Source organism: Aedes albopictus, chromosome 2 (genome assembly GCF_035046485.1).
Source record: "Aedes albopictus strain Foshan chromosome 2, AalbF5, whole genome shotgun sequence".
Classification (NCBI taxonomy): domain Eukaryota; kingdom Metazoa; phylum Arthropoda; class Insecta; order Diptera; family Culicidae; genus Aedes; species Aedes albopictus.
In genome coordinates, this window is record NC_085137.1 from 62,145,168 (window position 1) to 62,172,463 (window position 27,296).

The 27,296-nt window shown below is 37.2% G+C and overlaps 1 protein-coding gene across 4 annotated transcripts in view; it reads left to right on the forward strand.

The window, feature by feature from the left end:
- The window catches only part of LOC109418060 (LIM domain transcription factor LMO4), a 151,141-nt gene that overhangs the window by 96,910 nt on the left and 26,935 nt on the right, over positions 1-27,296 (forward strand). For 3 of the 4 annotated variants that reach the window (XM_029871329.2, XM_029871331.2, XM_029871330.2), the window contains exon 4: positions 25,290-25,313. The exons of the other annotated variant lie outside the window; for it this stretch is intronic. In XM_029871329.2, the coding sequence (XP_029727189.1) occupies positions 25,290-25,313 (24 nt within the window). The remainder of the gene's footprint in view (positions 1-25,289; positions 25,314-27,296) is intronic. 4 annotated transcript variants of the gene reach the window in all.

Here is a 27,296-nt window from a genome sequence, read left to right on the forward strand (position 1 = left end):
GACAGAGAAGACAGAGAAGACAGAGAAGACAGAGAAGACAGAGAAGACAGAGAAGACAGAGAAGACAGAGAAGACAGAGAAGACAGAGAAGACAGAGAAGACAGAGAAGACAGAGAAGACAGAGAAGACAGAGAAGACAGAGAAGACAGAGAAGACAGAGAAGACAGAGAAGACAGAGATGACAGAGAAGACAGAGAAGACAGAGAAGACAGAGAAGACAGAGAAGACAGAGAAGACAGAGAAGACAGTGAAGACAGAAAAGATAGAGAAGACAGAGAAGCCAGAGAAGATAGAGAAGATAGAGAAGATAGAGAAGACAGAGAAGACAGAGAAGACAGAGAAGACAGAGAAGACAGAGAAGACAGAGAAGACAGAGAAGACAGAGAAGACAGAGAAGACAGAGAAGACAGAGAAGACAGAGAAGACAGAGAAGACAGAGAAGACAGAGAAGACAGAGAAGACAGAGAAGACAGAGAAGACAGAGAAGACAGAGAAGACAGAGAAGACAGAGAAGACAGAGAAGACAGAGAAGACAGAGAAGACAGAGAAGACAGAGAAGACAGAGAAGACAGAGAAGACAGAGAAGACAGAGAAGACAGAGAAGACAGAGAAGACAGAGATGACAGAGAAGACAGAGAAGACAGAGAAGACAGAGAAGACAGAGAAGACAGAGAAGACAGAGAAGACAGAGAAGACAGAGAAGACAGAGAAGACAGAGAAGACAGAGAAGACAGAGAAGACAGAGAAGACAGAGAAGACAGAGAAGACAGAGAAGACAGAGAAGACAGAGAAGACAGAGAAGACAGAGAAGACAGAGAAGACAGAGAAGACAGAGAAGACAGAGAAGACAGAGAAGACAGAGAAGACAGAGAAGACAGAGAAGACAGAGAAGACAGAGAAGACAGAGAAGACAGAGAAGACAGAGAAGACAGAGAAGACAGAGAAGACAGAGAAGACAGAGAAGACAGAGAAGACAGAGAAGACAGAGACGACAGAGAAGACAGAGAAGACAGAGAAGACAGAGAAGACAGAGAAGACAGAGAAGACAGAGAAGACAGAGAAGACAGAGAAGACAGAGAAGACAGAGAAGACAGAGAAGACAGAGAAGACAGAGAAGACAGAGAAGACAGAGAAGACAGAGAAGACAGAGAAGACAGAGAAGACAGAGAAGACAGAGAAGACAGAGAAGACAGAGAAGACAGAGAAGACAGAGAAGACAGAGAAGACAGAGAAGACAGAGAAGACAGAGAAGACAGAGAAGACAGAGAAGACAGAGAAGACAGAGAAGACAGAGAAGACAGAGAAGACAGAGAAGACAGAGAAGACAGAGAAGACAGAGAAGACAGAGAAGACAGAGAAGACAGAGAAGACAGAGAAGACAGAGAAGACAGAGAAGACAGAGAAGACAGAGAAGACAGAGAAGACAGAGAAGACAGAGAAGACAGAGAAGACAGAGAAGACAGAGAAGACAGAGAAGACAGAGAAGACAGAGAAGACGGAGAAGACAGAGAAGACAGAGAAGACAGAGAAGACAGTGAAGACAGAGCAGACAGAGAAGGCAGAGAAGACAGAGAAGATAGCGAAAACAGAGAAGACAGAGAAGACAAAGAAGGCAGAGAAGACAGAGAAGATAGAGAAAACAGAGAAGACAGATAAGACAGATAAGACAGAGAAGACAGTGAAGACAAAACACCGTTTCTTTAGAATGGCTTGACGAATCTTCGTAAAATTTGATGATAGATACACAAAGTTATGGCTCTGTGGTACATTAAGCTGCGGTTTATTTTTCAAAAGTTGTTGAATCTTGAAATTCGGAAACTCTTCTGGATTCAAACGACATAAAAAGAGAAACCTCTGAGTTTGAGCCAAAAATATTGAGATTTAGAGGTAGCGCAATCGCTTCAAAGTTGAATTTTCGGGAAATAAAAATGTGTTTTCACTTCAAGTGCCATAACTTTTTCAATTTTCAACTGATTCCCAATCTATTTTTATGAATCTCTCACAAATTCAATTTCAAATAAACGCGTAGTACATTTTTTTCCAAAGTCATGCAAAATATGAGTTCTTAAAGATTTAATTTATTTTTTTTTTTCTTCTTTTAACACAAAAATTGAACTTTGGAGTCGGAGAACTTTTTAACCAATTTCGAATCTTTCAGCGTGTTTTTATAGATATTTCTGTTGCCTATCGTTATCCCGAACAAACTGTTCGTGAAAGTAGTCTGTTTTTTTAATACTATTCACCGAAAACTGCCAAAACATGCCTCTAAACCTGATTTTTTTTCTTGTAAACTTGGAGTTTTTGACGATTATTTGCAATTTTTTACTCCAAACTAGATGTTGTTTTGTTTGTTTATTTATTAACGACCCTTTAATCAAAAATGATCATTCGGGTCGGAATCTAAATCTAAATACAAAAAAATTATACAAATTTCATTGCTGTTTTCTCCGTTTCTCTCTATCAATACTCCTGCGTAACCATTTAATCCATGCGTCCATGTTATCATCGCGGTCGGGCTCGGGATCATCTTCGTCGTCTTCATTCAATTCAATGCTACTCATATCGAAATCTGGGCTGCGTTCTCTCTGCGACTGTTCAACCTTGCGAAAGAATTTTTCGTTGCTATCCTGCTTCTTTCTCGGTGGCGATGGCGATTCCGTTGTTGGTTTGTTCGTAACCACCACACGTTCGGGCGGCTGTACACTGTGTTGCTGTTGTTTGTTTCTCCTTCTTTTCCCGCCGGTAGTAGCGACGTCTACCGATAGCTTGTTGGTCGGTTAGCATCATATGTAAGGATATAGAATACATTGAAGGATTTTTGTCATTTTTTTCCTTGCGTTTAGATCATGACAATATGTTTTTATTAGGAATACACATATGATTATTGAGAATAAATGGCCGGGGTTCTGCTAAACCGAACTAAGCGCCAAAAAGATAATTCCGAGATAATTAGACTTAAAGTTCAACCACTCACAAATAAACAACAGCGGAGATTATTTGAAACTTTTCCGCACACATATAACTGACAAGCCTTCATTAACCATCAGAAATGAAGAATACGTGTAAATTATTTGGAATCATTGATATAATTACATTTTATTTCATGGTACTTTGCACTCAGTTCACTCTGGCTGATCAAAAACATCAGAAAATGGTTAATAGTTCAGTTTGGCTGAATGTGTTTTTTTGTTTCAAAAAAAACCAAATGGATAGAGGAAAAAAATCTCGATTTTTGATCGCCTATCAAGTTGAAATCGATATCACTCACAATCCTTCACATGAATCAAAGAGGACGCGTATAGTATGGTAGCACGATGGTCTCAAAACAGTTAGCAACATGAACGGCGGAAGCCCTCCCAGCTCAGCCCTTCCCACCCATGCTTTTTCTTCATAAGCGGTGTATGTGGAAACACAGAGCAAGAGTGATTATGTTAAACGATGTCCTTGCATGCCCTGAGGTCCTGAGATGTGAATGTGGAGCGATTTGTGTACTTTAAATTTATACTGGTCGAAGAAAACCATGAAAATGTTCTGCCAAAGTGCACTAAGTGCAAAAAAGTTTTCAAAAATATGAAAGAGATTAGAACTTGGATCATCTGAGTGATAACCAAGCGCGTTACCTCTAGGTCATATTACCTTGCTGAAGGTCAGTCGTTAAGTCTGAATCAAGTTCTAAACATTCTTCTCAAGGATGGTTTTCGTGAAAACGCCATTTTTCGATCAGCCAAAGCGAACCAAGTGTTTAATTTTTTTCAAGCTTTATTATTCTAATTAGGCTTGTTGTTCAATGACGGCTCCTGTGTTAAACTACCAGTATGAGGTGTATCGACATAACGCTGGTATTAAAAACCAGTTGGTTTTTGTATCGTTCAGAATAAATTGATTCTAAAATGCTGTGGACTTGGTTCGGTCTGGCTGAATGTGATTTGGAAAAATGGCGATCAGCGCCATCGAAACATATTTGGTTCTTCCAACGCCCATATTTCTAATTACGTGTTCATTTCTCTCACCATTGGCGTAGCTAGGGGGGGTTCCAGGGGTGCCAGGCACCCCCTAGAACAAATTTGGCACCCCCTAGAATTTTTCCTTGACAGTCACCTAAAATTTAAAACTTAATACAATAATACTTATATTGTTAAATGGCACATTTGAACAAATCTTAAACACACTTTGGCGTTTTGAAAACATATTGGTAAAAAAGGTGATCTGGTTGCACTGCTCTCAACCAGTAGTGTGATTCGCTCGTGCCGTGGATTTTGTTCAAAATTTTCCAGTATAAACTGCATTTTAATTTATTATATGGATAAAAAAGTAAAGAAAAAGTGAATGTGCAGTGGAATATCGAGAAAATATTGTGAAAATGTGCAAATAGCGAACGAAAATCCCATTATTTTTTCGTCGCGAGTTCGATCGACGTCGCCATATTTACCTATATATGCGTAGCGTGTAGTGTATAAACGGTGGTGGTAATCATTTTTCGCGTGGTGTTTATGCATGGTAACATTGTGAAAATGTGTGTGATATGCAGTGGTGTGGACGCAGCTGATGTATGTGTGAATAAACATTGCATCAACATCATCATGAACGGAGCGGCCAACTTTCGGCCAAGTTTTCATTATTTTTGCTTTTGTGTACTGTATACGAAACACGGTGTTGTGGTAAACACGGCATCGTTTGGGTGTGAGATATACGAACTCACGCATGTGTGAAAGGATTGATCCGCTGGAGAGCTGAACTCGCTCGGTTGGGCAATTTCGGCGCAGGAGCTGGGTCATTTCCAATAAGAAAATATTTCTGTTTGGAGTGGCTCTGCGCTGGTGTCGGAGTTCTCAGATCGGGTGGGTGCGGGTCGCCGGTGGATCAATCCATCGAGAGAGCGTGTGTTCATTTCATGTTTTCATACGAACACCAACGATGACGATGAAGTTGCAGGCACGCGGTGCGCAGGACTTGCTCGACTGGGGACTTCGAAGGTGATTTTTTTTGCGGTTTTCTGTGAGAAAGTAAAGGGAAGATTTTTTTGCTTTTTTTCACTTAGAAACCCCGTAGGAAGAAAAAGTGTTTCCCGGTGCATCAACCTTCGTTGGCGCGAATATCGATCTCTTACATTTTCTCTCACACTGTTGTGAAAATGTACACAACGTTTGTTAGTAGGCATCGCATTTAAGGGCGGACGGGACGGTCGAGGAAATATCCGCCATTGCTCTGTTGCTACAAAGATGGTAATCTCAGATTCTACTTCATATAATGGAACAAAAATCTATCATTGTGTATGCTCACTTGCAGTGCATATGCTAATTGTTTTTCAGCCTCATCTGTGCGATAGAAATCGAGATTACCATCTTCAAAATCGCGAGGCAAATTGTTAGAAAGAGAGGGAAGATAGGAAAAATAATACAGCGTCCCGATTCACCTTAAGCAACGCGCACCGATGGTAGTAAGACGGTAGGATTCAAACTTGTCATCAATAATGCGGACTTTGTAAAAACTTAAGTATGCCAGCAATTTTTTTACGAAGTATTGATTCCTACTAGTTTTCGTTTTAAAATCGTGTTACTAACTTTTACATATGTATTTATACTTTTCATGTGTGTGTAATTAAGTGTCATGGTTCTGACAATACGTAAGCATATGTTGTTTTCACTAAATATCTTCCGGTTGTGATCATGATGTTAATGGCGTGAACGAGTAAACATTCCAAATGATTTAAGGGTGCCGAATAGATCGTCGCGCGTTTTTCAGCGGTTTTCCTAAATTTCGTTGCATTTGCGGATTCGCGTCGGTTCTGAGTTCGAATTGTCCGCGTCGTCGTTGTCGGTTTGTTTTTTTTTTGTTTGTGCCCATCATCGTTCTCCAGACGTTCTCCGATTTAGTGCAATTGGCGATGGTGATGCCAGTCAGTTGCAAATAGCTGCTTCTCTCCGCGTCAATTAGGAGCACATAATCATTGAACATAGAGGTGGATGTTTATCGGTGAGTTCGTTCCGTATTAAAATAATTCAACATGCTATATTAAACTAGAACATATTTTTCGTGCATTTATCCAACAAATATTGAGAGGTTCGTCACTCCATGTGTCGGCACAAGTACCAGAGGAATATATTTCTTAATTTTTTTTGCATTTACAAAACAGTATGAATGGTTCGTCATCAGTGTCGACATGTGTAATATTTTAGTTAAAATGAAAACAAGTAGCTTGATTTAATTGAGGTTGCATTTTTCACATCACTTACCAAAGTGAATCCAGAACATATGACTTTTCCCCCACATCACTAACAAAAATCCTGCTTTGTTGTGCATGCATCGCTCCTGTGAGGGGTGAGTATGGCAGCATAATCGATCGCGTTCGCCATTGTCTCGCGTGAAAATCAAAGCAATAGATGCACGGGTGTTTGGTGTTCAGTATTGTGTTGTTCTTTGCTGTGCATGCGAGTGTCGAAAAATAATGTTGCACGATCATATCGTTTTTTAGCGATAGGTCGACGGGTGCATGAGTGAATGATTGACGATCGGTGAGATAGTTCCTTGTATTCTTTGAAAAACGCAGTAAATATATCTTTTAGTTTTAAATCGTCCTTTTATATTTACTCAGCAAGTTCGTCACTTCAAGTGTCATTTTTCATTAACTTTATTTTATTTTAATTAAATGCTCCTGTACTTTTGCACAGTCCGCCACCATACGGTGCTGGCCAAACTGATTTGATCCGTTATTATGTCAGTATTTTGCCTAAGTTTGTGCGGTCCTTCACTGTTAGTGTCGGCACATTGTTTTGTTTCAATATATCGATTTCATGGCAAGTAGCGTATTGGTTCACCAGTCCTCCCAATTGCGAGGTGACGCAAAATCTTTTCCATTCCATAAATTTTCATGGTCTCACCATTCTTCCACCATTGTGAGGTGACACATTTGTGTGTATACTGTACGGTTGCATGGATCGCATCGCTTACCGAAGTGTATCCTTGAACTATGCAACTATCAATCCCTCCCTACTAACAAAACTCCTTCCCGTGACAACTGTGGAGAGTCCAGTAGTACATACAACCTCTAGTAGCAACGGTTGTCGAACTAACATTCCTTCCCTTCCCCGGTAGACCGTAAGGACGTGGCCAGCGCCGTTATTGACCCAATAAAGTTTGAGGTCTTGAAACGTGTACATTGATGATGGTGGCAAATCCCAAGCCCCAACCAATTGGTTCTCTGTGCAATTTCGCTAGCTCAGGTCAATCACGGAGTAGCAACTACGAAGTGTACGGTCACCAATGCTCATGCTCATGCTTGAAAACATATTGGTAAAAAAATCACTTCTCCATGGATTCCTTCAGAAATACCTCTATCTATTCATACAGTGATTTCTCTAGGCTTGCGGTATGGATTCCTCTCGATATTTCTTCATTAAACTTCCCTTAGGATTCTCCAGGCAGTCAAGATGGGGTTGTACATACTAGAAATTGCTGTAAAGATTGGTCTAGCGATTTCTCATAAGATTTGTTTTAAAATCCTTACTTTGATACTTGGGATTCCTTCAGGAAATACTGGTGGTATTATTCAAGACAATCTTCCTGGGATCCTTTCAGAAGTTCCTCCAGTGATTCTTCCAGAAATTTCTTCAGAGATTCTTCCAGAAATTTCTCATAGAATTCCTCCAGGAGCTTATATTGGCCTTTCTCCGGGAACCGTTGCTAGGATTCCTCAAGCAACTCCTGCTGCGATTCTTCCAGAAATTTCTCTTAGAACTCCTCCAACAATGCTCATTGTGGTACCTTCAGGTTTTCTACTAGGGAAGTTCTTCCGGAAAATCTCCCCGGGAATTTTCCAAAAATCCCATCGGTGATTCCATCGGCGATAGATTTCTTCAAGAATTTATCCAGGACTTCCTCCAGAGATTCTTCCAAAAATTCCACAGAGGATTTCTCCAGAATCTTCCATTGACCTTCCTCCATGAATTCCAGCTGGAGTTCTTCAAGCAATTCTCATTAGGACTCCTTCAGAAATACTTCTAGGGATTTCTCCTGGCATACTTACTGCAATACTTTCGAGAAATTTTCCTGAGATTTCTCCAGAAATCCCTCCTGCGATTCCATCAGGGATTCCTCCAGTATACTTCTATCGATTCTTTCAAGGAGAGCTGTACATATTCCTCCAGGCATTTGTTAGAGGAGCTTCTCTTAGGATACCCCCGGCATTCCTGATTCTTGGATTCCTCTAGAAATTTCTTCTATGATTCCTCCCGGAATTCTAGGAATTCCTCTAGATATTCCAGCTGGGATTCCTCAAGCAATTCCGGCGGTTATTCCAGTGATTCTTCCTCCAGAAATTCAAACTGTGGTACTTCAAATATTATGCAACGGATTCTTTCAGAGCTTTCTCCTGGCTTTTGGCTGGGATTTTTCCAGGCAAACATCCTGGAATTCTTGCAGAAATTCCTTTGATTGTTCTACCACGGATTTCTCCAAAGACTCATTCAGGAATTCCTTTAGAGATTATATCCAAAGATTCCTCCGGAAATTCCTTTGGGCCTTCCTCCAAGAATACCTCAAACACCTTCCCCTGCGGTTCTTCCAGTAATTCCTCCATAAATTGTTACTATGATACGTACATAAATTCTTCTAGTGATTCCTATATGAATTTATTCTACCATTGTGGCTGGAAGTCAACTGGAAGTCTTCCTGGAAATCTTCCTGAGGTTCCTTCAGAAATTCCTCCTGCGATTCCTTCAGGGCCTTCGCTATAGATGCTTCCAGAACACCTCTACCGGTTCTTGCAGGAACTTCTCTAGGTATTCCAAGGATTTTTTTTCTTTGGATTCCCCCAGGCATTCCTGACGGGGTTTCTCTAGAAATTCCTGTATAGTTTCCTCCGGCAATTCCTTCTAGGATTTCTGCTGAGATTTCTACAATGATACATCCCAGAATCCTTCTAATAATACCTTCTGATATTTTTCCTGTGATTTCTTCAGAAGCTCTCCAGTGGTTCCTCCAGGAATTTTTATCCAAAATATTTTATCCAAGGATTCTTTCATAAATTTCTCATGGGATTCCTCCATGAATTCCTCTTGGTCTTTCTCCAGGAATTTCAACTGGATTTCTCAAGCTATTCCTGCTGTGGTTCTTCCAGCAATTCCTCCTAGGACTCCTCCGGAAAATTCTTGCTGTAATACCTCCCGGAATTCTGCTACATATTCTTCTAAGAAATTATCCAGAAATTCCTTCAAAAACTTACTGGGATTAATCAGGGCAATCTTCCTAGGAGCCTTGCCTTCGGGGTATCCTCCTGGAAACCCTAAAGGTTCCTTGGATTTCTCCAAATATTTATCATTGGATTCTTCCAGGAACTCCTTTTGGCTTTCATCCAGGAACTCCTCCTGGGATTCCATAAGCGGCTGCTGCTGCTTGTAATGTTTCAGCGATGCCTTCCCTGCAGGAATACCTCTAGGGTTTTTTCCTGCTATTCTTGCTGGGATTCTTCTAGGCATTTTTCCTAGGATACTTCCAGAAATGCTGTTGATTCTTCCAGAGATTTTTCTAAGGAGTCATCCAGGAATTCCTCTAGAGTTTTTATTCATGGATTACTCTTGAAATTAATCATGGTATTACTCCCGGACCTCCTCTTGGCCTTCTTTAAGGAATTTCAGCTGAAGACATCCCAATAGAAATCTCTAGAGGAATCTCTAAACGAGTTTCGGGAATAGTAGGAAATACCAGAGAAATGCTAGGAGGTATTATTACTAGAGAAATCTCTAGTGAAATCCTGTAGGAATATACAGAAAAAAACTTGTAATTAATTAGAAGGCACAGAATATTGCTTATTAACGAATTGAGAGATGAATTAAAAAAAATCGCGTTCTGGTGGAATTCGTACCCACGACTCCGTATTCGCTAGACCGCAGTATGACCATTTCTTTGGATTTTTTTTTCTATAATTTTAATGGCTATTCATCTGAAAATATTTCAACAATTTCTTTTTCGGTTATTTTGCAAATTTCTCAGGCAGTTTTATCGTGATTACTTTTGTAATTCTTTATGACTTGATTGTATTTATATTTATTGCTTCCGAAAATGGCTTAATTGGAAATTCTGAAATTCTGAAGTGAGCTTGCTCGAAAAAAGTTCTATGGAATTCCTGACAAATTTCCAAAGAAATTGCCGATATTTTTCCAATAAATTTACCTTAGAACTTTCAAAGCGGTTGTCAAAAGAATTTACATAAGAATTAACAGTAGAGTTCCTGAAGAAAATATTAAGGCTTTTTCAAGAAATTGGTTAAATCCAATCTCAAAATTAATTGCCAAAATATATTCTATAAAAATTTCCATAAACATTCACAAAACAAATTTCTAAGAAATTCTCAAAGAATTTTCCGAAATCATCAAAGGATTTTCTGAATAAAATTGAGAAAGAATTCCAAAAGTAATTGCCATCGTATCACAGTAACAGAAATCTTAGAAAACCACCAAAGATTTTTTTTTTCAAATAAATTTCCAAAGGAAATCATTAAGAATTTTGCTGAAAAAATTTCCAAACGAATTACCGAAAAAGCTCCCAAGGTAATAATCGAAGTTTCAAAAATTTCCAAAGGAATTGCTGATGAAATTCCTAAATAAATTTTCAATGCAAGTAATATCGGAATTGCCGAAAGTTATTCCAATCGGGATTGCTGCAGGAATTCGTTACATAATTGCTGAAGAAATCTAGAAGAAATAGTCTAAATCATTTTCATTAAAATTATAGATGCGGATTATAAAAGAATTTCCGAAGGAGTTTTCGAAGGAATTCGCGAAAAAATACCGAATAGCATAGATAATGACAGTCCAAAAAATCGACAAAAATCCCAAAAAAGGTTGAATAAATTGCCGAAGACATTTCCCCAAAAAAAAAAATATTGTGAGGAAATTCCCAGAGTCATTGTTGAATGAATTACCAAAGGCTTTATTAAAAATATTCCCAAAAGAATCGCATGACGAGTAATTGGGGATTTTTTAAAAGCAAATATCAATAGAATTTCTGACATTAACAAAACAATGCTTAAAATACTACTAAAATCAGCAAAAGAACTTCCGAGAAAACAGTAAAAAAGCCAAATAAACTCGTAAAGGAATTGTCCAGGAAATTTCCGATGAATTTTTAAAAGGATGCGTGAAAGGTGTTTAGTATCAAATTCCAAACGTATTACCAAATAAATTCTTAAAGCAATTGCCGAAGGGGATTAAAATATATTACCGAAGATATTGCCAAATACAAAGGAATTCCTGAGAGATCTGCAAAAGAATACTTAAATGAAAGCTATTGAACTCAGAGTTGGCCTCAAATCCTTTCCAACCTAGCTGAATTATACGAATTATACGATCAAGTTGCAGGAAATTTGGTCAACAAAAACCCCATATGACGAAGAGAACAAACCTGGAAACCACTGAAACTGGCACCCCCAAGGCACCCCCTAGGAAAAAATCCTAGATACGCCAATGTCTCTCACAGATTGTTTCTATGAGTCGGTTAGAAGTTAGAAATCTGACGGAGATGAGGAGAACTTGAAATGTTCATCGCCTGGATCACAACTAAAATATTTCGCTGATTCTATCGAATGGTTTACAGTTCACTCTGGTTGGATGCAAAATGATGTTTTGTATGTTCCGCCAAACAGAAATTTTGAATTTACTCCACGAAGAGCTGTCAGAATTACTGGATTTTCACATGGAAGGAAGATCATCATTTTCTTCACCCAATAGTTAAGAAAACTCAATTTTAAAAAAATGGTCTTTAGTTCGGTTTAGCAGAACCCCGACCAGAACTACGAATGAAAACAATTTAAATTTTACGAAAAACCTGCTTTTTCAATAAATTTTTAAACGATTGCGATTATGAAAAACGAAACAATTTTTTAAAGGTACAGTCTATTCACAGCATTCTTAGGCAACACAAATATCTACAGAAGAAAGCTAATAAAATTGAAATTGGACAAACGATTAAAAAGTTATCGGATCCAAATTATTTTTTTTGGTAAAAAGAATAAAAAAAAATTAATTAAATTAGAAAAAAAACTCATATATTGCCTTTTGGAAAAAAATGTTCTACGCGTTTATTTGAAATTTAATTTGTTAGAGATTCATAAAAGAAACAATTGAAAATTGGTTGAAAATTGAAAAAGTTATGACACTTGAAGTCAAAACACCTTTTTATTACTCGAAAAATCAACTTTGAGGCGATTGCGCCAGCTCTAAAACTCAATATTTTTGGCTCAAACTCAGAGGTTTCTCTTTTTTGAATCCAAAAGAGCTTACGAATTCGAGGTTTCAACATATTATGAAAAAAAACCCCATCCTAGCGGAGCATCTTTTTTTTATTGTTATTTTTTTTTTTTTTTTGATATTGTGCATTTAACGAAAATGACTGATTTTTCAATCACCTCCAAAACCTCGAAAATGTTCCGTTTTTTTTATTTAAAATCGATGCCCCTCTTCTCTCCCGGAGAAGGTCAACACTTCAGAATTTTGAGTTCCTAGTCGGGAGCAATCAAAAAAGGTGAAATTTAGAACTGTGCAAAATTTTTGTTGAACTGTGTAATTAAAGCGGTGTGCAATGTGCATGTAGTCTTCGGAAAAGTAGTAGTTGATACATGTAGAGGTTCGGCTCTAAGAACTAGACTTATTTCTCGTGGGAGCTGATACAGTTACTCAGTAGTAACAGGGCTCAACTTTCAAGAAAATGAGCTTAAATTTTTAAAATAGGTATGGAATCTGGTTTCCAAGTGAATAAGTGGTGTGGAGTGAAAAAAAATCTTGAACAACCCTAATGTAGCCAGTGTAACACCACCACCAATATTTTCCAAAGTGCTTTTTTGTCTACATAGACTTGTAGAGTCTCTACGTTCGTTGATGTTTAAGAAGTGCGACTGTTTGCAACATAAAATAAAAGAAATTGAATTGATTAGAAAAAAAAACAGAAAAAAGGGTAAAAAAGATGTCTGTAATATAAGTTTGGGCAACTTGGAGCTAGACATAAGGCTTAGCTCTGTGAGTCCTGTCGAAATAGAGGACATGGCATGCTTTTGAGAAGCTGATCGAAAGTCTCGTTTGACACTTGACTGTAAAGAAGAACGGGATGCATTTCCACATTTTTTTATTTTTTATTAGTTTGAATAACACTATTTCAAAAACGGTTTCTATACGTAACTAGACGAAGAATCAAGGTATCTTCTGATTTTTTTTTCGTGGTGGATACGTTTTGCACTATCGTGGTGCGGCAAGCCTAACATCTTAGAAAGGTTAATTTGATCCCACCCTCAGTGTTGGACTTTCGGAATTCGTGCTGATTGTTCTCAATGAAAATGAAAACTTACTCTGGTTAAGTGTATCAATAATACCCTAATATAAATATCGGGAAAAGCTGATCCAGTCAACCAGTGATGGTATAAGATGTTGAATATGATGTTAAAATGGAGGCAATATGAGGCAATCTTACATGCGCATAAATGGAGGCATCCACTTTATCATCTTATGCAACATCTTACAAGATTATTGGTTGCCTGAGGAAGACTGTTCAGTATTTGTTGAATGCAATTGATAACTGACTCTTCACGGTTTCCATTTCAGTTTCGTAAGGCGTGTAATCAAAAGCACCCTCAAAAAATTAGAAAACTGCAGAATTGCTTCTGAACGAATGCTGTCACGATATTCCAAAACTGTTTACGTGGAAGATTCCGGCTTGTTGCCAATCCAAAATGTTTCTACCTTGTTTTCCGAGCATGACTAGATCAAAGTTTTAGAGGACATCTTCACAGGCCACAGAGAACAAGCTTATTCAAATGTCACTATGGTGAAGGACGTTATAGTATCTATGGCATCCTTCCTCAAACCTTCGAGTTTGAGCAAAAAATATTGATATTTAGATGTGGTGCAAATTTTCGAATAATAAAAAGATGCTTTCATAAAATGTCATAACAATGACAGTTTTCAATTTCCACCCCTTCCAGAGTTAGTTTTCAATTTCCACCCCTTCCAGAGTTAGTTTTGACAAAGATATCAACAAATCACTTTTCCATGTTTTACGATAGTGACCCCAAACTTTTGGTCGATGACATGAAGGGTTAATTTACTTAATAACTTTTTTTCTAGATTTTTTAGCTAAGTTCTGTAAAAAGCAGTTGAAAGCTAATAAAAAATGGGTTATATTACCGCTCTCATCTTAAAATTTGGTCGACCCAATTTCCAGCGACACTGCCGTAAGTTTGTATCAATTTTTTAGAAAATTTGGCAACTTCGGGTTAAATTACATACAATTTTTTTTGAAAAAGTTTCTTTAAAATCATGTTCAAAGTTTCTTTAACTTTTTTTTTTGAATGAGACCTAGGGTTTTGAAATCGGACGCAAATTGGCGAATATATGGGCCTTAAAAAATGACATGTTTTTGAGGGGGTGACCCCAATCTTTTGATCGGGAGTGTATACTCATACCATACCCTAAAAGGTCACCTGTTTAGTGGACTTTTATCACCGGAACATCTGTCTTACTTTGCAATGTAGTAAAAACCGGTACTTATAGTCGCATTTCCCGGGTGCAAACTGTCCCCGCGCACACTACCGTTCGATCCTCCTGGTTGCGTGCTGGTGGAAGTGTGATAGCTTCACGCGTTCCCCAAACTGCTTCCTCCCGACTGCTGCAGCGAACTTGCAAGGTGGGTGGCTGACTGGCTTACTGGCTGGGAACCATATGCACCATCAACAATCGCGAAATAATGATACCAATCCACTTTCGGAACGAGTCTACCAAGGAGTGCCCTTCCGACGACGTCTTCGCCGTCGCCGTCGCCGTCGTCCGCCGGTTAGTCACCACGTCAGTGTAGATAACAAGAGTGCGCTCCACCACCACAATATGAAAGGAGAAGAAATAATTGCAAGTATTATGGTGAGGACAAATGGCACGCTGCATGTAAACGGTGTGGAGAACTCCCCCTCGTCCCTGATCGAAGTAGAGCACGAGTACAGGGCGGGTGGTGAATGCAGATAATAACGAGCTTGCATGTGATCCTTGCCCTCCTGGAGTGGCGTCCTGGAAAACGTGCGTCTTCGTCGTCCTCGCCTCGATGAAAGAGGAACGGCATCTTTGAATCGGTCCAAATGCGCCGCGCGCACATGTAGGTGAACGTAACGAACTAATTAAATTGTCGCTTAATTTGCGACAACAATGCAATGTCTTGGAAATAGACAGAGCTTCATTCAAAGAAAGCTGATATTGTATTGCATCAAAAGCGTATAATTCAACTAGGGCAGCGAATAGTTTCACTTCATTCCTGGATCGATTGCAGATGAATTTGGGGGCCACTGTAATGGATGATGAAATGTTTGCAAGTTCTATAAAACTGCACAAAATTTAACGGGTAATATAACAAATAAGAACTCATTTTTTACAAATTAATTGAAACATTTCCGGAGAACTCCCCACTCAGACAACGCATACACATGTTTTCAAACAAAGTCACACCGGACAGTAGCTCTAATTGAATTCGACTAACCATTCCTTTCAATAAGTCGGCAATCAAATCAAACCATCATTCGTACGCACTTATCTAGACTATCCTTTCCTCAGCCTTAAGCTCCCCCGCAAATCTTGACTTCCACCGTACATGCACACTTCGCTGACCGGTCGACGCAGAGAGAATGATTCCTTAATTGAAACTATCAACAATCGGAATTCAATTAAATCTCCTGAGACCTGAAGCACACCACCACCACCACTAGGTACTGCACTGCACTGTGCTTGGTTTGGTTTAGATCAGAGCTACAGAGCTGCCTCCTCGTCGTCCTCATCGTCGTCAATCCATTCCTCATGGTTCATTCTCTTTCCCATTCCCATTGATTGCACAGTGTGGTATTCCGGCATCATCATCTTCCCGATTGCGCTACATTGTGTGTGGCCAGATATTGCTGGCTGCTGCGTACCGTCGGGTATGCTGGGGAAAATGTGCGTTTTGTTCAAAAACTATATCTCCTCTCCTCTTCTTGGCGTAACGTCCTCACTGGGACAAAGCCTGCTTCTCAGCTTAGTGTTCTATGAGCACTTCCACAGTTATTAACTGAGAGCTTCCTCTGCCAATGACCATTTTGCATGTGTATATCGTGTGGCAGGCACGAAGATACTCTATGCCCAAGGAAGTCAAGGAAATTTCCATTACGAAAAGATCCTGGACTGACCGGGAATCGAACCCGTCACCCTCAGCATGGTCATGCTGAATACCCGTGCGTTTACCGCCTCGGCTATATGGGCCCTCAAAAAACTATATCTATTTCTGTTATTATTTTGAAAATTGACCTTTAAATCTTCCATTTAGACAAGAACTTCCTCATGACATTTTTGAGTTTAGCAAAGCCATCTTGACTAGGAAACCTTGACCGATTGGTAATTTGTAAACCTTACTAAATGTTTAAAATTGTGTAATGATAGATGAATAATTATATTTTGAAACCCTTGAAAAAGGTCCCATACAGATCTAAATTTCGGGAAAAATCATAAACTACTCTTTTCGACAATTTTTACAAAACTTCACGAAAAAAAACATATATTCAATTTGTTTTGCAATTCAAAGATTTCCCATCAATTTTTTCTACTGTTTTTATTTTTTTAATTTTCTTTTTATTTTATTTTTTTCACATTATTTTTAAATATTTTTTCAACTTTCATGGCCTAAAACTTATTTGAAAATAATGTTGGACACGATATAAATAGGAGACATAATTTTTTTCACTTTGAAAACATCCAATAGATCTTTTGTTCCACTCAAATTTAAGCCCCACTCGATCGCCTTGCCCCGTTTCACCCTACACTTGCTACTGTTGCTTCTCTCTATTGCCACCGGCTGGCTACCGAACGATGCACAGACTACGCCGCACAAGACTGCCAAAACAATGGAGCTATAATCAACATTAAATTCAACAATTGTAGCAAATTATGAAGATAATATACGCAATTTTTCCCGAACAGAGCAACTCCTTGTTGCTATCGACTGACTTCCGCCTGCAAGCTCTCTTCTTCGACTGAAACCGACTGAGCAAGGACTTGGCACCCATACATCGGACTCATGGTGGGTTTCTCGGACTGTGCCACGCAGTCCCAGAGGAGAGACGCTGTACAAGATGACGCAGAAGAAGGGAATCCTGATGTCTGATGAAGAATTTCGTGCCTCCAGCTCCAGCTAGCTCTAGTATACCTAGACCTAGGTGTAAGTGCCAGAGAAAGCAAAAGGGCGAAGGGACTTATCACCATCAGCTATTCATTCACAATTTGAGACGACATGCTCCAAGAGGTTTTTGCTTCCGATCATCAGTGGGCACCATGTGGAAAAAATCGAAAAACTGTGACATAAAATTAAAAAAAAATACCAAACACATTTCTATCTTAGGCTTTAAAGTCTTTATTCTATACCAAATAGGGTATGTGTGCCATCAGTAATCTCACGCTTCCCTATTCGAAAACAAGCGATTACGGCACCGATTAATTCCGTTCCTTATGTTTTCATGGCTGCTCACTTCTAACAAAAAATACAAAAATAAGAAACAAAACAGACAGCGCTTCAAATCTTTGTTTTTCGTAGTATGAAAATAGGAGTCACATGCTTTAGAAGGGAACCAATACTCTACCACAATCTAAAAACATTAAAAAGGATGCATTTGTAAGGTGCACACTGAGTGAAATAAAACAGCGGGTTAACTTAATGTTATCTAATTATGATAAATAAATGTGTACCATAACACATAGATCTTGAATCGAACAATCTTTTCATAAAGGATAGTTTTTCAAATTATATTGAAATCTCTGTTAATTTTGCGTATCATCTTACCTTAACCGTTTTATCTTGTCCTGAACAAACTTTTGCACACATTATTTCGAAAATTTCTGAAATAATTTTTAATCGAAAGTTTGAACGAACTTTCCGCAGAATTTGTATGCATGGGTAATTCTGACGAAGTTTTTGTGATCAGTTCCGGTGAAAGCATTTAGAAAATGTCTGACAACTTGATAAGTTAAAAGATTTCTCAGAAAAATTACTGGCAGAAAAAAAAAGAAAATCGCGTTAAGTACTGTTCCTTTGAATTCCACTAAGAATTTGCATCCTTTGACAGATACTATTTCGAACTCAACTATAAGGTCGTCTTCAGTGTCTTGTACTTGACTCGACTCGAGTACAAGGCACTGAAGACGACCTTACAGTTGAGGTCGAATTACGTATCTGTCAAAGGATGCAAATTCTTAGTGGAATTCAAAGGAACAGTACTTAACGCGATTTTCTTTTTATTTACAGATATTCCCCTAACAAACCCAGGTTAATCATCATCATACTGGCAGAATTTAAAAAAAAAAACTGAAGAACACATTCTAACATTTTTGATGAATCCTTGGAAAAATTGTTGACATTGTTCGATGAAATAAGTAACAAAACATTTAATGAGCTCTTGTGTTGGATATTAGGCGACATTTTTTTGCATGTGCTTTGCAGTATTTTAAAAATTTTTTAAAATCTTTTATTTTGACTGAAATACCGTCTGAAGTTCCGTCACGGGAAACTCACTCATATTCAAGTCACAACTGTAAAAATTAAAAAGAACAAATTTAGAAGTCTTAAAAAACTTATAGCGATCTTTTTCTGTCTGCTTTAACGAGATTTTTAGCCCTGGAGCTCAACGCGGAACTTTCGCGTAACTTCCCTTCCAAAGGAAGAACTCAGATATTGTGTTGTCGGGAGTGGGATTCGATTCCAGATCCTTGGCGTGGTAGTCACGTGCTTAAACCATCGCTCCAGGTCCACTTCACAGCTCTGATACATTTATGCAAGCAACCATCATCATCCTTCACTTTGAAAATAGGCAGAAGAATTCAAGTTAAATTGAGCATTTTTAATTGCCACAATAATTTCAACGTTTGGTAGACATTTAAGGTTAATTTTAGCACATAAATTTGGCGGAACATTCTTTTTATCCGAAATGGTAAACTAACAGAGTTTTTTCATAATTTATTGGTACAACAATAACAATGTTGTCTTGGATTTTAATTGAAAAAATATGGAGCGCCAGTCTCATGTCTAGATAGTGCCAAATTTGTAAGGTGCACACTTACACTGATCGAAATTTTGTCCCAAACAGATAAATATTGCTACCTTAAAAATAATCTTCATTTTCTGAAATTTTAAGAAAGTTTCTTACACTGGTGGATTGCTAAATTCTTTTGAAATCAAAAGTGGGTGGCGATTCAAAGAAATAATAAGAACTTTTGCTCCACAGTATGTGTGCATGTTTTATCTCTGGAGTTTTCTCAATCCTCTCTGCATAATTTCATATTTTTTTTCTCAAGAGTTTTGCTGATAATTGTTCAAAAGCTCTGTCCGGATTTTTTTTAATGATTGGCTCACATTTGTCTCTACAAATTCTGTTCAAAAATTCAGATCTCCTTCTAAAGTTTCGACAAGAAAGATTTACAAGAGCCTGTCAATTATTGTACAAAAAAAAACGGGGGAAAAATTGTATTCTTGTAGAAGTTTCTGCCTATGTTTTGCAGAATTTTTTAAGGAAAATACTCCTGCAATTTTTGGCTTGGATATTCACAAAACTCTGAAGAAATCAAATTCAAGAGAAATATTATGTAATTCAAAGGTGGACCAACTATGCAATGAAACTGTCTTCGAATTAGTCAGGAAACTACTTTCGGATACCATAATGCAATAATGTTCTAACCCATACAAAAATATGACAAAACAGCCAGAATTTTCAGGAATACCATGAAATGAATAAATAAATAAAATAAAAAATAAAATAATTTTAAGCAAGCTCTAGAAAAAGTTATTAAAAATCCCGCCAAAAAGCCTTCTGATATTCTTCTGGAATATCTCGAAGATTTTGCTTGAATTTTTATGGAAATTTTATCGATATCAGGAAATCCGACAATTTTTTTCTAGACTATTATTCATGTTTTTTTTTAATTTTTTTTTTATTGGATTTTGAAACAAAATATTCCCGGAAGATTGTAAACCCGGCAAACAGGTATCTTTTCAAATCTCATGCTAGAGAAATGATTTAGAAATCAGACATAAGCGAGCTTAGGGCTACGAATCTTAAAAAAAAAACTTACAATATATTTTTTATTTCTGCTTAAATTTTCTGTGGAAATCCATTCTAAAATTTATTTAAGATAGTATAATGTGTAAAACATCATTCAATCATGCACCTACCAGAAAGTTATGCAAATATAGGGTAAAAACTTTCTTCATAAATTCTGCTTAAAAGATTTACTTTTTCCACAAAAAGTAAATTACCTAGCACTTTTTGACACTTTCCTCCAAAATTTAATAAATTTATTTAAGGAGTTCGGGTTGTTTTGCACTCAGTTAACTATTATTGCAAACTAAATATTCATTGGATGGTTCTCACCCATTTTTTTTTTTTTTTTTTGAAAATCTAGTTTACTGAAGCCTACTCCCAGGAAGTTCTGCTTTATCGAATTTTTTGAGCATACTTCCGAAGGAAGAACCCACGCTTAGTGAGTTTGTCGAGTCGGGAGTGGGATTCGATCCCAGGTCCTCGGCGTGATAGTCAAGTGGTCTAACCATCACACCACATCCGCTCCACGGAGAGTTATAAATAAAATAGAACAAACAAAAACGTATCTTTTGAACTATTTTATAATTGAAATTGGAGAGTGGACCTGATGTTATCCTTAAGGCACATGACCATCATGCCGAGGACTCCCAATAAACTTAAATCGTGGGCTCCGAAATAAACAAGCCTAGGGCTCAAAATATAATATCGTAATTACAGATGCAAAAAAAAACTTGAAAGTATGTCGTATTAGCCCTCTAAAGCACAACTTTTTGATTTTAAATTCGAATTTTGTGAATTTTCTGTTTTTTTTTTTAAATATATCTCCTTCACTTTAATGCATTTTCTGGAAGCCTATTTGCAATACCGATTTAGTCAAGATTTATTTAAGACCAAATCATTTTTAGATTTTTTGATTATTATTAAAACATTTTCATTTTATATTTTTACATGGTCAATTTAATTTTTCGTGTAATTTTAGGAAAATAATTTTTGAGTGTATTCAACTCCACCAAGAGAGCGTTCATAAATGACGCAGCATTTCAAAGGGGAGGGTGGAGCCAGAGATTGTGTGACGAGGCATGTACTTGGTATGAGAAAATATGATACGAATGGATGGGGTAAATAAAAAATCAGCCAAATCTTTTACTATAATAAAATGATAAGGAAAGAACTATGTTAATAGTTGCGATTCAATACAGAAGAAACAATGACATATAAAAGGTAACCAATTCAGCATTTTTTCAATGATTTAAAAAAATGTAAATACACTTTAAAAGACATCAAAAAACATTTTGAGATATACAGAGTAGGCCTTAATATCTGCCAAAAATGTAAACATTTTAATACAGTGGTAGAAATTTGTTGAGCAGAGGCATTTCTTTATTCTATTTTTTTTTCGCAATTGTAATAATTTTATGTTTTTTTTATTAGCTTTATCGCCTCGGCTTCTTTCTCTTTTTTTAATTTATGGGGGATCTTTTAGGTGATTTGCATCAGTCATTGGGATGAAACAATATATTATTTATTCTATGGCCGTTAAATACAAAACAAAAACTGTGCAAATAGCCATTATAGTTCTATGCATCATAAATAAACCAATTAATTAAAATATGAAAAAAAGAAAATTTGCCTAGACATTCGTTTAGCCGAATTGTACATTTTTAAGAATTCCATAACAAAAACTATCAAATTTCGAATAAAATCCAACACAATCATTTTGTATAGTGACCTACATTATATATCGACTTGTAAATCCTGAATTTGATCGTTTTCAGAAGTGTTGCCATATTAATTTTACATGCATCTCATATAAGTAAGTTATAATATTGCAAATGTTTCCAAATTGAGATTTATTGTAGTTATTTTCATCGGAAGTATTTTAAAAGATTCCAATAGAAGTATCACGACGAGTGCAGGTTGAAAATCTACGAAAAACAAAATTTGTTCTGTTAAACAATTTGCCGAAAACCATTAGCAAATCACGTATTCAAGTATTGTTTTGATGAAATATGATAGTATAACTTGCATAAATCACTGCGTTTACTACTATTACGTCTTCTTATAGCCCCCAATATCTGCTAGACCGTATTCCGGCTGAATTAAAATACATTGGACGCCTCACATTTTGAGAAATTCAGAAAGTGTTCAAATTTCTAGCATGAACAAGTTGTCTCATAATTATGGCTTTATTTTTACAAATCACGTTAAAAATGAATGTGGTTCAAATCTGAGACTTATTTATAATATATTTCTTCAGTTTAATTAAATAAGCCAATGTTTTGACCATGTCATGCATTTTTGTATGAGCAGCTGCTTTAAAATAAATATTGTTCTAAAATTCCGACTCTTCTTGCAGCTCTTTCGCGTGGCAGTCTTCTAATTCATTTAGTTATGCAAGTATTATACAATTATACTTCAGAGGCATTCGGATACGTCTTAATAACTACACAGAACTATTTATTTTTGCTTTTATCAATTTCATTTTGATGTTTAACCAGCTGAAAACCTATAAACTTTATTTTCTCACGACATTTCATGCAATAACTTGAACATTTACAACAAAAATCCTGTGACATATTTTAAAAACAACTAATCTAGCTGACCTTAGAGTGTTCACACAAAGCATTTTCCTTAAATAAATTAATTTATCATCGTTTCTCCTTATCGGGACAATTTTTTGTAATATTTCTTTGAATTTCACAAATAAATAAACTTTTAAGGTCAACTATCTTTCTAACACGTCATAAACTAAATGCCTTGGGGTATATCATCATAACACATTCATGAAATTACAAAAAAATCTAGGCAGAAAATGACATTTGAAGGATTTTTACCCTCGTTTTTGTTTCAGTGTATACGTAAGTGTGATGCATCACCTTTTCATAAAACAGTACTAGCTATACTATCACTGCCATAAAAAAGTTTTATCATAAAATCTTTTGTATGAGTTTCCTGACACTTTTATGAAATTTTTTGGGCCTCGGCTAAACGAATGTCTATCACTGTAGCCCAGGGAAGAAAAAAATCAAAAAAAACTCAAACTATACCCCGTCTAAAGGCGGAGTTGGATATAAGAGGGTTGATATGTACTTGACTTTAGGAGAGATGTATTTCGTATTTTTTATGAGCATTTTTGTTGTTTTTTTTATAAGCTCTCTAGAAACGAATTTGAATCGAATTTAAACATTTTTTCACCATAACTGCAAAAAGCAATACAAATAAGATATCACCAATGTCAAACAACTACAGGGAGTGGCCAAAATGTTTGGGATAGGCTATTTCTTTTTTTCCCACAAAAAAGTTCAACATGCTGTAACTTTTCATAGAATGCATAAAAAATTCTCATATTTTGGCTGTTTGTCAACCTATTATATGTGCATCATTGGAACAAATTTGAGCATGATTGATTAACCTTTTGCGAAGCTAGAACCGTTCTCGTAAAACACTTTTTCTTAGACAACTAATTTTTGAGTTATCATGTATCGTAAACCAGTGAATCGAATTGAATGAAATTTTGAACAATTATTAACAGCATATTATAAAATAAATTATTAAAACATAGGTATAAAAGTAGAACGTTGGAAAAAGTTATCATGGATTGACACTTTTTGGATTTTTCTCGAAAAAAAATGTATTTTTTTTACATAAGTGTCAATCAATTTTAGTTTTGATGTCCAAAGATTTCCCACTTCTGTTCTTAAGGCTTTTTACGGCATCATCAGCATCGGCAGCCATGTTGGATATATTGCTCGAAATTTCAAAATGATAATTCTCAGCCAAGAAAGCGAATATTTGTATGAAAAAGTATCATCCTGTATGCTCACTCGCAGTGATTATGACGATACTTTTTCAGCTGCGTTACTGCAGAATTATCAGTTTTTTTATCACTTCAAAAATGCGAGGCAAACAATCATTGAAAATCAAAAAGTCAATGATTTGTTTGAAAGCTCAGTGATGCATTATGATACCTTAAGTTATCTCTAATAAGATATATTGGAGCCGATTTGGATTAAAGGAAGAACACATAGTATTTTTTGTGTGGTATTTTAAATTTGACAATATATGTAAAAATTTCAACTCGGTATAATTTTATTCGTCGTTAGAAAATATTATATTTTATAACGTCGTATCAAGTATCAATATATTGATGATAAACGTTAAAAATTTCATTCAATTCGGTTCACTGGTTTCCAAGATATGACAGTTCAAACATTAGTTGTGTAAAAAATAGTAATTACCATAACGGTTCTAACTTCGCGAAAGATTAATCAATCGAGCCCAAATTTGTACCAATGATGCACATATGATAGATTGACAAACAGTCAATTTGAGATTTTTTGATGCACTCTATGAAAAGTTACAGCTTGTTAAACTTTTTTTGTAGCTATCATGCGCTTAGTTTTAATGAAAAGTGTAAATAGTGTAAGTTTTGGAGCAAAATTTAGATTCTTAAACCACAATGCTGAGCGACGCGACAATTCCTTCTGGTACCGGTGTGGAGGGCGGATGAGACGACCTCAAATCTCTTCATCCAACCAGTCATCCACCCAGTCAACTCAACCCTCAATCCGACTACCGGGCATGGAGGGTGCCACAGCTGCTTTCACCAGCTGGCTGGCTGGTTGGCTGCGGGTTGGCTGATGGGGCGGCTTGATTTTCAATCACAATCGCATTTGATTTTCTATTCCTTGCCCAACTTTCTATGGCACCATTAATTTGTACGAGCTTGTTGTGTTCGTTTGAGGTTTCTCTTCTTGGTCCCCCACCACCGGGGGCGCCCGCCGGAAATGGGAGGTTGGTGGTGGAGTCTGTCGTCATCGTACAAGGCTGGTGGACTCTGACAAGGAATGATTTCCCCCCTTTGGGATGTATGTGTCGGTGGTAGTATTTATGAATTACCGACGCAATGATGACGACAGCAAGATGATCTCAAGATCCTACTCTTGGCTTCTTCCTGGTGGGTATGGAATGCAATAGAAGCTACTGAACGGAAGTTCACTCATCTGGCACGTTTTGTCCAAGGGGGATGTGAGAATAAGATTGAATGGCGCAAATTCATTGGAAAAGGGGTTTCGGCATATAGTTTTCATGAGTTGATCATACATATGTTTTCAATATCATTTGTATTAATGAATGCTTAATTTTGAAACCAAATAGTTATTACACAAAGCTGTGATTAATACTGATCATTTTTTTTCTTTTTTCTTTGCAGGTTGGTGCACAGTACAAACAAACAGTAAGTAAGGGTTTCGGTTTTCGTAAATTGGTGGGGGTAAATTGGATGGTAGGACGTAGTAAGAGACTCGACTGACTTTCCATCACACAACTGTTTCCATATCCATATTTAACGTTCCATCTAGAAATCAAACGCTACCCTCACAATACTCAAAAAGGACTCCCACAAATTTAAAGAATCATCCGACTTGAGCGAAATGAGCGAGCACCCAACTTCAACGCCGCTTGTTGACTCTAGGCACTTCACACGACTGGCTGGTTGACTGACAAGTGTCCCTCAGTCAGTACAGTTCACTTCCGTCTTATAATCGCGCGTCTAGCGCAACCTTCCATCCCCAATCGGCCCCGTCTATCGAGTCGAGTCGAGAAGATCCCATCCGATAAGCGGAAGCGGTTTGTTCTGAATGGGACGTGGGGCGAACGAGGATGGTGCCAGTGCTGAAAAGTGTTTCTGTTTACAAACATAAATCAGCCATGTGGAAGGGAAATAGAAAGAAGAGGAGCAGTCCTATCGCCTCTCTGGCAGACCGGGACGAGGCGCTTTTGATTTATGTTTACATACGTCGCCGCCAACACGACCTTCAGCTTCTCCCGTTAGAAATCAAATCGTGGATAAGTAAGAGGCGAATTTTGAAGGTACCAGGCATTTTTTTCTTAAATTTGTCGTGTGAAATTACTTCACAGTTTTCTAATTTCTAGTTAATTCTTAGAAAAATTCTGTGGCAAATGAAACTTTTGAAATTTATGGGCTGGATAACTTAGAAATCCTGGAGAAATATTTACAAATATCTTACATACAAAATGTTCTAAAATTCAGAGATAAACTGACTTATGGCAGCAAATCTTTAGAAAAATAAATGCTTTTTGAAGAGGGGAGGGGGTCTACGCTCCATACAAATTTTAATATTTTGTATGGATGGAAGTTTACGAGGGGGAAGGGGGGTCTGAAATGGACAATTTTTTTTAAACAAAAATGTGAATTTTTGGGGGAGGAGATTAGTGAAATTATTCCCAATTTGTACATATGTTTAACTGGCTACAACGTCATAAAAATATAATTCCATTGAGATTTACTAAATGATTACAAAACTTTGAAGCATTTCATCAGTAAGAAAAAAATATAAATAACTATATCATCAGAAATTTGTAAAAAATATGAAAATATGATTATGATATTGTTCTACCATCTATTGTAGCAAGGCAGCTGCCTATAGCACTGGAATAATCTGAAAAGCGATTTGATCAAGATTGTGCTGTTGTTAGTGGTCAGTCATTCTCCTGTATGAAGGGCCAAAAAGGGTTGTGCGGACCCGCAAGCAGAGACACTTACGCGAAACCCGCGTCAGGGGAAAAGAATCTCCTTCCAGAAGAAAGTTCTCACGAACAACTGCAAAATCAAGCCCTCGATTGACAGAATACTCCCAATAGATGGGGTCGAAGAGCCCGCCCTCAATCCACGAAATGTTAACAACAAGGAGGAGGCAGTTCCAAGCTCCTGTCCAAATCGTTTCAATCGGGTGCCCTGATGGTCCCTCCCTTTCCCAATATATGATGAGATATGTATATGTAATGTATGTCAGTGTGTGTTGTTTATGTTTTGTTACACATTTGTTTGAAAAACAATCATAATCATTAACAAGCATTTATAAAATATGCAAAACATTTACCTGATTACTCCTGAAATAGAATGTGGATTAGCAACAAAACATTAAAAAAGTACATCAAATCTCGATCCTGGAATGTCTGCTCACCACTGATCGGCCACTTTAGGCATGAAAACATTAACAAGATCGAAATTTGATGGGGTGGTAGATCTTACGCCGCAACGCACCATTCTAAGGCTGTGACCATAGTGGGTAAGGTGAGATGCGATCGGATGCGATAAGTTATGAGATGAGAAGAGGGATGTTTGATAGGCCATAGTGCATGAGGTTTTCAATGAGGGTGCGCATGTTGTTTTCACATCCTTTTTCGCCTATTTCGT